A 14222-nucleotide genomic window follows, 5' to 3' on the forward strand; every position below is an offset into this window, starting at 1 on the left:
CAAAGCTATGCCTTTCTGCATAACGGATTGGCCAATCTCCCAAGCAAATTAATAGGAGATGCAGAGATGAAACTCTGTGATCATTTATGCACATATGCAATAGAATACACACAATCTGGACTGCATTGAAAAGAGTATATTTAGGGAAACACCTCAAAGTGGGCATTTACTCTATAGGTATGGCTTACAGCAGGTCATTTAACCCTAGGTAATTTTAGTATTAAAAGTAAATATTTAGAAGCTATTATAAATGACATGGTAACGTCAACATGCTTCAAAATCCCAGTAACATTCGTCACAACTTATTTCTCCGACTAATTGTACTGACCATTTTCGAAACTTCATCTGGAAATCATGAGCCAGCAGATGTCCAGAGACGGAGGTCATGATCATTGTGACATTCTGAAGGACAGCAGACAGTAAGGTTAGTCTTTCTGTGGTTACACTTTGCCAGACACTTCAAAGGAAAAGACCAGTGAACAGCACTGAGAACAGACTCAGCTGATGGAAAAGAAGGAACAGAGATGTAACTCTGCAAAATGGAAACCATAGTGATGCAGCCACCATTCGGTCTCCCCCCCCCCCCTCACTCGGAAGGTTTGTTGACTAGGGTCTCTACAGTTCTGGACGTGCTGGACCTTCCTGTATAGTTTAGGCTGGCTTCAAATTTACAAAGATCCACTTGTCTCTGTCTCCCAAATAGTGAGGTTAACAGATGTGTGCCACCATGCCCCACACCGTTGTTTGTTGTTTTTCAAGACAAGGTTTCCCTAGGCAGCCCTGGCTGTCCAAGAACTCAGAGACCCACCTGCCTCTGCCTCCCAAGTGCTGGGATTAAAGGTGTGCGCCACCATCACTCAGCCCCACTATCATTTTTTGTTTAAAAAAAAAGGGGGGGGTATGGCATACCTTTAATCTCAGCACTCTGGAGGCAAAGGCAGGTGCATCTCTTGAGTTTGGGGTCAGCCTGGTCTACAGAGTTAGTTCCAGGATAGCCAGTGCCACAGAAAGAAACCTTGTCTCAGAGGGGAGAAAAAAATATGTATTTTACTTCATGTGTGGATATTTTGCCATACTTTGTATGTGTGTGTACCATGTGCACGTCTGGTGCTCATGGAGGCCAGATCCCCTAGAACTAGAGTTAGGATGGTTGTGAGCCTCTGTGTGGGTGCTAGGAACAGAACCTGGGTCCCTTGCATGAGCAACAAATGCTCTTACCTGCTGAGGCATCTCTCCAGCCCCAACAAGTACCATTCTAATACCAGTGATCGAATGCCTTTTGGACCACTCAACATTTTCTCAAGAGACCAGGAATACTGACACATACTTTTGACCCCATCACTTGGGAGGTAGATCTCTGTGAGTTCCAGGCCAGCTAGGGCAATATAGTAAGACTCTATTTTTTAAAAATCCTCAGGGATGGGAGAGTTGTAACTGTCGACAAGTGGTTAAGTGCTTGGCTTAAGGTCCTATGTTTTTTCTCCAACACAATGTTGGAATGTGTGCAGGGGAGAGATGAAGTCCTAAAATTACTGTATATTGGCTTCTTTTTATTAAGCAATGGAGACAGGACCATATTCTATTAAAAATGAAATTGTAAGGCTGGAGAGATGGCTCAGAAGTTAAGAGCACTGACTGCTCTTCCAGATGGCTCACAACCATCTATAGTGTGATCTGATAACCTCTTCTGGCCTGCTGGTGTACATGCAGGCAGAATACTTTATACATAATAAATAAATAAATCTAAAAAAAAAATTTTAAGTTGTAAATTATAAAAATAATATTTTTTAATCACAGTACTTGGGAGGCAGAGGCAGGCGGATCTCTGAGTTCGAGGCCAGCCTGGTCTACAAAGTGAGTCCAGAGCAGCCAAGGCTACACAGAGAAACCCTGTCTCAAAAAAAACAAAAAACAAAAAACAAAAAAAGAAAAAAAGAAAAAGAAAAGGAAATTTAAAATTATCAGAAATAGCGATCTATAGCATAGTTGGTAAAGTACTCAGGAGCCCCTGAGCCCAGTCTCCAGCACTGTGTACACCAGCATGATGTGTATAATCTCAGCACCTGGGAGGCAGAGACAGAGGATCAGCAATTCAGTTACGAAGACTACATTGTCACCTGTAACCACAAATCTTCATAAGAAAAACAGAAGCAATTTAGAAAGGATATAGGGATTTGTAAGGACATCTCAAATTTCTTTCCTTTTACTTGTTCAATATTTATTTATTTAAACTAACTTATTCATTTACTATGTGTCCTGGCTAGTTTTATGTCAACTTCACATAAGCTAGTCAATTGAAGGGAGGAAACCTCAGTTGAGAGACCGCCTCTGTAAGATCTAGCTGTTGCTGGGTGGTGGTAGAGCACACCTTTAATCCTAGTACTCAGTAGGGAGAGGCAAGTGGACCTCTGAGTTTGAAGGATAGCCTGATCTACAGAGTGAGTCCCAGGGCAGCTCAGGCTACAGAGAAACCCTGTTGGGGAAGGTGGGAGTGGGGGAGAGAGTCTGGCTTATTATGGGTGCTATCACCCCTGGGTTGGTGGTCCTGGGTTCTTTAAGAAAGCAGGCTGAAGCCAGGTGGCGGCGGCACGTGTGTCCATACAGGCAGAGCGCTGTATCCATAATAAATAAATAAATCTTTAAAAAGAAAGAAACAAAGAAAGGAAGGAAGGAAGGAAGCAGGCTGAGGAAGCCTGTAAGCAGCATTCCTCCACGGCCTCTGCATCAGCTCCTGTCTTGAGGTTGCCACCTTGCCTGAGTTCCTACCCTGACTTGCTCTGATGATAAACTGTGGTGTAGAAGCTAACTGAATAAACCCTTTCCTCCTGAAGTTGTTTTGGTCATGCTAAGACACCTGGCTAAGTTGCAAGTTAAAAAATAACCCTCCTGCCTCAGCTTCCCAAGGGCTAGGATTGCATCGCAGACTAGCCACCACACCTGTCTTATATGTCAGCTTTATGATGGAAACGCTTTAGCACTTACTTGGCCATAGAGATGATAGTCAAATTCATAAATCTTGTTGAATTTAGAAAGGCCTTCTTTCTGTAAAGTGCAAGAAAAACATGTAAAAAATTCAAATCATCCTTAAAACAAATGGCTCCCCAACATAAAGACTGAGGAATACCCAGAGAAGTGGAGACAGGAACACGAAAAAAGCAACAAGCCAAACACAACCTGACGTTCTAGCACTCAAGAGGCTAAGAGTATTGTAAGCCTGAAGCCTGTCTGGGCTCCAGAGACCAAGTTTAAACAAACAAACGAAAGTAGTATTTCCTAAACATAAAGATTAAGCAGATTTGGCTGTAGCTCAACGGAAGACAGTTTGCCTGGCATACAGAATGTCATAGGTTCAATCTCAAGTAGCACACAATAGACAGCTGTGTTAGCTGTGTGTGGTGGCACATGACTTCAATCCCAGCACGTGGGAGGCAAAGGCAGGAGGATCTCTGAGTTTGAGGCCAGCTGGGTCTACAGAATGAGTTGTAGGCCAGCCAGAACTATGTAGAGAAAAAACCAAAACGAGCTAACAAAAGATCTGTAACAACATTAGTACATCCACTCTTGGTCCTGCTCCTCAACACTATGCTACAAGTTCCAGCTAGGATTCTTAGTCAAGGAAAAAAAAAAAAAAAGGACAACAAGATTGAAAAAGAATTTTTATTTATAGACTATCTATTTATCTATGTGGGGTATGTATGTATGTATGTATGTATTTTTTCTTTTTTGGCTGCAGGAGACAAGGTTTTACTGTGTGGCCCTGGCTGGCCTAGAAGTCACAGAGATCTCTTAAAGATCGGCACCACTATGCGCAGCTTAACATGGTCTTTTTTGAGATGGGGTTTTATCAGGCAGCACTGACTGGCATCAAACTCACAAAAATCCGTTTGTCTTTGAATTCTGGGATTAAAGGCATGTACCATTATAACAACACAATCTTTTTTTTTTTTTTTTTTTTTAAGATTTATTTATTATGTATACAGTATTCTGTCTGCAAGCCAGAAGAGGGCACCAGATCTCATTATAGATGGTTGTGAGCTACCATGTGGTTGCTGGGAATTGAACTCAGGACCTTTGGTTTTTTTGTTTTGTTTTGTTTTTAAAGATTTATTTATTATGTGTACAGTGTTCTGCCTGCATGTGTGTCTACACACCAGAAGAGGGCACCAGATCTCACTATAGATGGTTGTGAGCCACCATGTGGTTACTGGGAATTGAACTCAGGACCTCTGGAAGAACAGCCAGTGTGCTCTTAACCACTGAGCCATCTTCCTAGCAAAGATTTATTTATTTTAGTTAGTTAGTTAGTTAGTTAGTTAGTTAGTTAGTATTTTGAGACCAGCCTGGCCATGAACTCACAGCGATCCGCCTGCCTCTACCTCCGAACTCAGGACCTTTGGAAGAGCAGTCAGTGCTCTTAACCTCTAAGCCAACTCTCCAGCCCCCAACACAATCTTTTATATGAGAAAAATCGTAAAGAAATAACAAAACAAAAAACAAACAAACAAAAAACTAATAAGTGACAATAAACAAATCCAGCAAAGTTGCCAGGTTTTTCAACACAAAAATAATTTCTGTGAACTGGCCATGGCACATACTCCCAGCATTTAGAAAGCTGAGGCAGGAGGATTGCCACAACTTCAAATCAAAGGCCAATTGACAATCGCCCTCCGTACGGGCTGCAGGGCCTTACCTATTTTTAGGCTACATATCTCAGGTCACTTCCCCCTGTTCCACTTGTATTCTTCTCCCTATGCTAACCTAACTCAGGTGACTTTTTTTTTTTTTTAATTTAAAAGTGTGACTACTGTGCTCATGTATGTTTTGGGTGCTCCTATTACCTCGTGATGAGGAGGAGGTGATATGGGACCTCCATGATGTGACCTTGGTTTTGGAACATTGTTTTACTTTATGTACCAACTGGGTTTTAACGGAAACTTAAAAGAAAAAAACAAAGAAACAAAAAGGCAAGTGGTGGTGGCACACTTCTTTTATCCCAGCACTGGCAGAGGCCCATGGATCTGTGAGTTCTAGGACAGCCTGGTCTACACAGAGAAACCCTGCCTCAAAAAACAAAAACAAACAAATTACAAGTTTGGTTAGCAAAGTACTTGCTTGACATTCATGACGCCTTTGGCCTGTACCATGTTCAGTGCTCCCAAAAAGAACAAACTACTTAGGGGTTATTTACCAAGGAAGGCTGGGTGTCATGGCGCATGCCTTTAATCCCAGAATTTGGGAGGCAGAAGCAGTTAGATCTCTAAATTCAAGGCCAGCCTGGTCTACAGAGTGAGTCCAGGACAGCCAAAGCCACACAGAGAAGCCTTGTCTCAAAAACAAAAACAAAGCAAACCAAAACTTTACCAAAGAGGTGAAAGACTTGCACACTAAAATCAAAAGAAAAGTTAAAGACTTAAGTAAGTAGAAGGGAAGAACACACTTGTCGAAGACCTAAAGGATAGTGGAAGTGCACTGCTATCCCAGCAACCCTGGTGTGGAAGAAGTGCACTGCTATCCCAGCAACCCTGGTGTGGAAGAAGTGCACTGCTAGCCCAGCAACCCTGGTGTGGAAGAAGTGCACTGCTAGCCCAACACTCAGGAGGCTGAAGCAAAAGCAACACTGCAAGTTTCAGGGCAGCCTGGGCTACAGTGTGAGACCCTGGGTCTCAGTGTCCTTTCCTGCTGCTGTGACAAAAGCGAGGTAAGGGAGGAGAGCTCACTTGGCTCATGGTTGTAGGTTACCGTCCATGTGGCAGGACAGTCACAGCAGCAGAGCTGGGGAGAGAAGTGGCCCACTACAACCAGTTACAGCAGAGAGCAACCAATTAGCACATGCACTCCTGTGCACAGCTGGCCTTCACCCTGGCACAGCCCAGGGTCTCTGCCGAGACCAGTTTCTACCTCTAGTGACATAATAAAGATAGCCCTTAAGTATTCCCACAGGAAAGTCTAACCTATACAATCTCTTACGGAGATCTATTCCCAGGTGAGTCTAGACTGTGTCGAATTGACATTTAATATCTCCACATCAACAACAGAAACAAATTCCAATCCTTAGAAAAATTTTAAAAACTTTATTAATGTAACCATTTCATTGGCTTCTTTATGAAAACATGACAGCCTTTTGTATAAAAATCTAAGAGCTGATCCTAAAATTTTATGGAACTGCAATAGTTCCATAAGGCCAAAACAATCCTAAAATATATAAAGTTGGAGGACTCAATCTTCCCAACTTCAAAACTCACTATGAAACTATAATAACTAAAAACATCAAATTTAATTTTAAAACCAACCAACCAAACAAACAAACAAAAAAGCCTGCAGTGATCATGAGAGCTCAGAGTGTAGCTGAATGGCAGAACGTGCTTTGTTGGCTGAAACCTTCCACAGTGTGTAAAGGGCAGAGGTCATGTCAGATGTCTTCCTCATTGCTCTCCTCCTCATTTGTCTGAGACAGGGTCTCACTGAACCTGGAGCTTGCCAAGTCAGCCAGACAGGACGGCTGGCAATCCCCAGGGAGCCTGTCTCTGCCTTGCCAGTACTGGGGTTACAAGCGCATATCACCACACCCAGCTTTGTTTTTTGTTTTGGTTTTTTGAGACAGGGTTTCTCTGTGTAGCCTTGGCTGTCCTAGACTCACTTTGTAGACCAGGCTGGCCTCAACTCACAGAGATCCGCCTGCCTCTGCCTCCCGAGAACTGGGCGTGCGACACCACGCCCGGCCACACCCAGCTTTGTATTTGGTTGCTTATGATACAACTTTTGTCCTTTTGCTTGTGTAGCAAGTATTTTTTATTGACAATCTCCCCAGCCCATTTTGTGGTTGTCTTCTCCCCTAAATTAAAATTTGAAAAATGAGCTGGGACCCCCCCCCCCAAAAAAAAGAAAGAAAGAAAAAGAAAAACAAGCCGGGCCCAGTGGCACTCCCAGAACTCAGGAGACAGAGGCAGGTGGATCTCTGTGCGTTTGAGGCTAGCTTGGTCTACAAAGTAAGTCTAGGACAGCCTAGGCTACACAGAGAAAACCTGTCTCAACCAACCAACAAAACAAAACAAAACAAAAACCCAGTCAAACCATATACCAAAACAATGAGGTAGGACAGAATTAACACAATATGGAAATATGAACTAAAAAAGTGGATCAAAGGGCTGGAGAGATGGCTCAGTGGTTAAAAGCACTACCTGCTCTTCCAGAGGACCCAGGTTCAATTCCCAGCATCCACATACCAGCTCACAACTGACTGTGGCTCCAGTTCCAGAGGATCTGACACTCTCACCCAGACATACATGAAGGCAAAACACCCCAATGCACACACATAAAATAAATCTCTTTAAAAAGTGAGTCAAGCCAGGAAGTGGTGGTGGCGTACGCCTTTAATTCAAGCCTCCAGAGACAGAGGCAGGTGGATCTCTGAGTTCCAGGACAGCCAGGGCTAAAACAGAGAAGCCCTGTATAAAAAAAAAAAAAAAAAAGAAATGAAGCAGGGCGTGGTGGCGCACACCTTTAATCCCAGCACTCAGGAGGCAGAGATCGATGTGAGTGCCAGGCCAGCCTGGTCTACAAAGTAAGTCCAAGACAACCAAGGCTACACAGAAAAATCCTGAGGGGAAAAAAAAATTATATTAAAACCACGATATTTTAGCCAGGCATGGTGGACCTGTAATCCCAGCACTTAGTGAAGCAGAAGTAGACAGATCTCTGTAAATTCAAGGCCAGCCTAGTCTATACAGAGAAACCCTGTCTCGAAAAAAACCAACCAAACAAAAACCCCACAATATCTTTTCTTACCTGCTAGGGTAGTGATAAAGCAAAAATAACACAAAAAGCAAATTGTTTTTTTTTCTTTTTTTTTCTAGCCTCCCCAGGTGCTGGGATTACAGGTGTGCCCTATCTCGCCCAGCTAGTAAACATTTCTAAAGCATGTTAAAAAAAACAAAACAAAAAAAGTGTGGTTCCTGAAAAAGTTAAACATAGCTACCCCATATCCTAGCAATCCCACTCATAGGACTCCCATAATTGTAATAGCTATCCAAATAGACACTTGCCAAACAGTTTACAACAGTCCTAATTATATAAACAAAAGGTAGAAGCCACTCAAAAATGCCCACCAATTAATAAACACAATGTAATCCATCTAGCCAATAAAATGTCCAACCATGAAAAGGAACAAAGTACTAATATATTCCATAATGTGGATACATTTCATAAAACTCTATATTAAATGAAATAAATTTGACACAGAAGGCCAAGCTTTGTCTGGTTCCGTTTATACAAAATGTCTAGAATAGGCAAATCCAGGAGGACAGCAAGCATTAGCGCCATGCATCTTGTCATTCTCCAACAATCACACTGAAAGGTGGGAGCAGGAAGATCAAGCGTTCAAGGCCTGGGTGTCTAGTGTTGGGCCAACTGCCGTCTACAATGAACAAATACCAACTTCCTGGAATATTAAGCTCAGTTTCAGAACCTACCTTGGGGGCGGGTGGGGGGTGGGCGGGGGATTCACTCATGTTTCAACTTCTCAGTTGTGAGGAAATTATCTCACACAAGCTTAAGTTTGATAAAATATGCATTGTATAGAGATATAAAGATGGTGCTTAACCCGGGCGTGGTGGCGCACACCTTTAATCCCAGCACTGGGGAGGCAGAGGCAGTAGCAGGAAGATCTATCTCTGTGAGTTCGAGGCCAGCCTGGTCCCAAACCCAGGCCAGGCCAGCCAAGGCTACAAGAGAAACCCTGTCTCAAGAAAACCAAAAACCCAAAAGGAGACCAGACAGAACCAAGGTCATACAACCCATACGTAAGTTTGTTGTGAGACATTTCCTCCAAACTGCAACATGAATCTCACCCAAAGCCAAGGCCCTGAAACTGAGCTCAAAATTCTAGGAAGCAGCTACCGCAGGCAGCTGGCCCACCTCCAGACAGCCAATGGTGGCAGAGACAGTGGACCTGGCAGCCTAACCAAACAGCTAACTTCCTCAGGAGAGAGAAGCCTGAATGTGTACACGCATGGGTTGGGGGAGACGCCTTAAAAAAGACATTGAAGGGGCAGGAGCGATGGCTCAACAGTTAAGAGCACCTGTTGCTCCTTCCCCGCGTACTTAGCTTTGATTCCCAGAACCCACATGGTTGCTCACAACCACCTGTATCTCCACCTTTTAGGTGATCGGATGCCCATTTCTGGCCTCGGTGGGCATATGTGTGGGACACAGGCATATATACATGTGGGAAAGATTAAGCTTTGTCACAGGTGGAAGCAATCTTGGCGGGCTCTACCCTTGGGACACCCCATGAATACCTTGTGACAGACTGAGTGGAGCTATCCTGGGCCTAGAATTCAGGAAGCAGACCTGGAAACCTAAACTGAGCTATTATTTTTCTAATTGACCCTCAACGAGAGAAGAAGACCACCCTTCCCATGTGACTGAGGCAGGTGGGGAGGAGAGAACAACAGGTTCAGCCCTGGCTTGGGCGCCTGTGGAGCAGCGAACAGGCCAGACCAGCATGCGGGCCAGAGAGACACCTAAGGACCCGTCCCGTGGAACGGATACTGGAAGGTTCACTCTTTTGTCCCTTTAACCTTTTTCCTTCTTGTGTAAGCTAGTTGGGTTATATAATAAAGTTTAATTGTTAAAAAACAGAGCCAACATATACAGGCCAAACACCCATAAATATTAAAAGGGGGGCTGGAGAGATGGCTCAGAGGTTAAGAGCACTGGCTGTTCTTCCAAATCCTGAGTTCAATTCCTAGCAACCACATACAGGGTGGCTCACAACCATCTCTAATGAGATCTGGAGCTCTCTTCTGGCCTTCAGCCACACACTGCAGGCAGAAGAGTGCATAAATAATAAATCTTGAAATAATAAACTCAGAGATATTCAACACTTTAAGGAAGTGAAGTTGGGGGCCAGTGCCCACTTAACCTTGGCTCCCCATCCCACTATTTCAGAACTGGAAGCAGGGGTCTAGAGAGATGCAACTACTTGCAAAGAAAAAGGAACAGCTCATAGGAAGGGCCTCCAGCTGAGTGATAATGCAACAAGTCTTGGGGTTTTACTCTTCTCATCTTCCCCTTTTCCTCTGGCAGGAGACAGGCGTCTCTCTCTCGTTTATCTTAGCATCAGCCTATAAGAGTAGTGATTGACTTCCCGTCTAGTTCCCAAACCTTAGTGAGACCTAGGGTGCCACCAGAGACAGAAAAGTCACAGGGACTGCACAATGCAGGGATAGGAGCCACAAGCAAGGGTTGAACGCCACGTCGAAGGAGTTTGGTTACGGGTTTCTAAGTCAGCTGAACTTCATGCTCACTAAGGAAGAATTTTAAAATACCTGTTTCCTCCCAATAGCTCCAGACCCACAGAAGACCCACTGTCCAAGGGTATCTGCGCCGATCAGAGACGGTGGGCAAAGCTCTACCAAATGCCAGGAGAGGCCTACATTTACAAGAGGCCCGAAGTCGAGGGAGAGAGAGCCTGGGCCGTGAGGGCGGGCGGGAGAGAGCTTCGGCGGCGACATCGGCTTAGGGTACCCAACGTACTGTCCCCACTTTGTGGGCATTCCTCAAGGGAGCTGAACCGAAAAGCTTCTTACCCGCCTCATACGACCATTGGATAACAAGTCAGCGATCCCCTTGGCAGCGTCGTTTTTCTCCGCCACACAGAGAACTTTGCGCACTCCTCGGAAGGCCACTTTCATGGCAGCACGGGACAAGGCACGGCCTCCAGGCCGTCGCTGCCACCGGAACGCTAAGAGTGTGGCTGGCAAGATCATTCCCTAGGTCCTGCGCCAACAGCAACTCCACGGGTACCTGCGCATGTTGGGGAACCCAGAGGAGAAGACACCAGGCACCCCTCTGAGAGCCACTTTAATAATACACTTTCTCCAAGACACTGCCAGAAACCCACAACTCAGAGTCCCGCTTAAACTCGCGCTCACAGACAACTTCCGCTAACCCGGCCACAGAGCAACCTTGAACTACAACTCCCAGAATGCCTCATGTCCCGGACACGCTCACCCAACACCGTTTCTCCTCCTTCTATCCAAGCCACTGTATTCTACCTTCCCTTTCTGTAGGGCAGTGACTAGTTAATGGGATTCGTCCTCACGAGGGACTGATTGACAGGACCTCTTAAAAGAAGCCACTTACTTGGAATTCTGTGCGAGCGCTTCCGGGTCACGCGACGCTGATGCTTGGGAGTCATGTGATACCAAGATGGCGGTGCCGCGGTAGCTTCCCTGGGACAGTACCGTCCTAGGAGCCGCGACAGTTTCTGCCCTTAGGTTGTGGACTGATCCATTTGACTGACTCTGCGGCAACCCGTGGCTAGGACTAAGGACCTGATCAGAGTTGGAGCTGTTTATGTCGTCGGTAGGTTCCGGGAAGTGCTAGTGACCTCGGTTCAGAAACCTTGCAGCGGCGGGGAAACAGCCAGAGAGTGGCCAGCGTCCTCCGTCATCTGGGCCTGCAGCTTTGGAGTTCATGCGGCTTCCCAGGTTTCAACCCTCGAGAGTCTGAGAGAAATCGAATTCTTGGTTGTGTGAGAGGCCGCTTTGGACCCCTGGAAGTGCAAAGGCGGCCGCAAGAACTTGGCTTTCTCATCTAGCGGCGTTGACTTCCCTGCCGACTAACCCCGCATTATTTCCCATTTCTTTTCAATGTTCTCTCCGTATTTCAGGAAATATGATCAGCGCCCCTGATGTGGTGGCCTTCACCAAGGAAGATGACTACGAGGAAGAACCTTACAATGAGCCCGCCTTGCCTGAGGAGTACTCAGTTCCTCTCTTCCCCTATGCCAGCCAGGGGGCTAACCCCTGGTCTAAACTGTCTGGGGCCAAGTTCTCCAGGGACTTCATCCTTATTTCCGAGTTCTCTGAGCAGGTGGGACCCCAGCCCTTGCTGACCATCCCCAATGACACCAAAGTTTTTGGCACTTTCGATCTCAATTACTTCTCCTTGCGGATCATGTCAGTGGATTACCAGGCTTCATTCGTGGGTCATCCTCCTGGTTCGGCCTACCCCAAGTTGAACTTCGTGGAGGACTCTAAAGTGGTACTGGGAGACTCTAAGGAAGGGGCCTTTGCGTATGTGCACCATCTCACCTTGTATGACTTGGAAGCCCGCGGCTTTGTGAGGCCTTTTTGTATGGCTTACATCTCCGCAGATCAGCATAAAATCATGCAGCAATTCCAAGAGCTTTCAGCCGAATTTTCCAAAGCATCGGAGTGCTTGAAGATGGGTAACAGGAAGGCGTTTGCTGGGGAGCTTGAAAAAAAGCTGAAAGACCTGCATTACACCAGGACAGTGCTGCACAGGGAAACGGAGGTCCAGAAGAAAGCCAACGATAAAGGTTTTTACTCCTCTCAGGCGATTGAGAAAGCCAACGAACTGGCCAACGTGGAGAAGTCCATCATTGAGCACCAAGACTTGCTGAAGCAGATCCGCTCCTACCCTCGTCAGAAGATGAGGACGCCTGATTTGCATCCTGGTGATGTGGAGCATAGCCAAGAGCAGGCTGACCAGGTGTCCACTACCTATAACCCCGAGGAGTCAGTGAGTGCAGACGTTTATACCTGCAGGCCTGCTTACACCCCAAAACTCATCAAAGCGAAGTCCACCAAGTGTTTCGACAAGAAGTTGAAGACTTTGGAGGAACTCTGTGACACTGAGTATTTCACTCAGACCCTGGCCCAGCTTAGCCACATTGAACACATGTTCAGAGGAGACCTGTGCTACCTCCTGACCAGTCAGATTGACAGAGCACTTCGAAAACAACAGCACATAACAAATTTCCTCTTTGAAGATTTTGTGGAGGTTGATGACAGGATGGAGAGGCAAGAGACTGTGGCCTCTCAGCCCAGCCAGGACAGGCTGCCTTCCAGGCCTGTGGTAGAGTGCCCCATTCCTAAAGTGTTAATTAGTGTTGGTTCTTACAAGTCCAGTGTGGAGTCTGTGTTGATCAAGATGGAGCAGGAGCTTGGAAATGACGAGTACAAGGAAGTGGAGGCAACAGAGCCAGGCAGTTTGGACCCTCAGGAAACCCTGGACTACCTGGACATGGATATGAAAGGGAGCATCAGCAGCGGGGAAAGCATTGAGGTTCTGGGCACTGAGAAGTCATCTTTTGCGCTGTCTAAATCTGACAGCCAGACCAGCCTCACGGTGCCGTTGAGCCCCCATGTAGTCCGTAGCAAAGCGGTCAGCCACAGGACAATCAGTGAAGACAGCATTGAAGTCTTAAGCACCTGCCCTTCTGAGGCCCTCATTCCTGATGACTTTAAGGCCACCTACCCAAGTGCCATTAATGAGGAAGAAACCTATGCAGATAGTGAAGGGGCCATCCATTTCCAGGCAGGTGTCAGCCCACAAGAACTCAGTGAGACCCAGGAGGGCATCCTGGAAAACACTGCATCTCAAATAGACTCCAGCTGCTGCATCGGAAAGGAGAGTGAGGGTCAGTTAGCGCCTCTCCCCACCCCAGCTTATACGCTTTCTGATGAGGATGGTGTGGTGAGCATTCCTCCACAGCGCTACTTGCAGAAGGACCAGGGACTCCATGTGGACTTCGTGATGGAAAACACTGACCCCTCTCCCCGAGACAACAGTTGTGAAATGTTCCCCGCTTACGAGCTGGATCCAAGCTGCCTTCTGGCTAGCAGAGATGTTAGTAAGACGAGCCTGGATAACTACTCGGATCCCCCTAGCTACATGGGCAATGTGGCCTCCACCAGCTCGGACAGAACCCCCTCTGCTCACCCTGCTGCTCTGTCCTCTGAGAGGCACAAAAAGAGAGCTGGCCAGAATGCCTTAAAATTCATCCGCCAGTACCCTTTTGCCCACCCAGCCATCTACTCCCTGCTTAGTGGGAGGACACTTGTGGTCCTGGGCGAAGATGAAACCATAGTCAGGAAGCTTGTAACCGCACTGTCCATCTTTGTGCCCAACTATGGCTGCTACGCCAAGCCAGTGAAGCACTGGATTTCCTCCCCTTTGCATATTATGGATTTTCAGAAGTGGAAGCTTATTGGCCTACAAAGGTAACTGGGTTCAGGTGGTGGGGAAGAGCAGCAGGCATTAAAAAGGGAAGCTTGCTTCCTAGACAGCGGCTGACCCAGCTCACTGTTCTTGCCTTTGGCAAATCATTCTTGATTCTGTTGCCTTCTCTATCATGAGGCAGGCGGTTCATAGTTGCTAAGTGAATGCCAATCCTGGCCCCTCCCCACTTT

The 14222-nt window shown here is 46.3% G+C and overlaps 2 protein-coding genes across 2 annotated transcripts in view; one reads left to right on the forward strand and one right to left on the reverse strand.

Annotated features, from left to right (window-relative positions):
- Top3a (DNA topoisomerase III alpha) overlaps positions 1-10923 on the reverse strand; it is a 38440-nt gene extending 27517 nt beyond the window's left edge. Inside the window, exons 1-3 of the mRNA XM_051167681.1 lie at positions 10590-10923; positions 2983-3042; positions 329-402 (exon numbers count right to left, since the gene is read on the reverse strand). Coding sequence (XP_051023638.1) covers positions 329-402; positions 2983-3042; positions 10590-10769 — 314 coding nt within the window. The 5' untranslated portion in view covers positions 10770-10923. The remainder of the gene's footprint in view (positions 1-328; positions 403-2982; positions 3043-10589) is intronic.
- Positions 10924-11150: 227 nt separating this feature from the next.
- The window catches only part of Smcr8 (SMCR8-C9orf72 complex subunit), a 76984-nt gene continuing 73912 nt past the window's right edge, over positions 11151-14222 (forward strand). The window contains exons 1-2 of the mRNA XM_051167676.1: positions 11151-11367; positions 11675-14033. Coding sequence (XP_051023633.1) covers positions 11680-14033 — 2354 coding nt within the window. The 5' untranslated portion in view covers positions 11151-11367; positions 11675-11679. The remainder of the gene's footprint in view (positions 11368-11674; positions 14034-14222) is intronic.

The sequence above is a fragment of the Acomys russatus genome, chromosome 25 (genome assembly GCF_903995435.1).
Source record: "Acomys russatus chromosome 25, mAcoRus1.1, whole genome shotgun sequence".
Classification (NCBI taxonomy): Eukaryota; Metazoa; Chordata; class Mammalia; order Rodentia; family Muridae; genus Acomys; species Acomys russatus.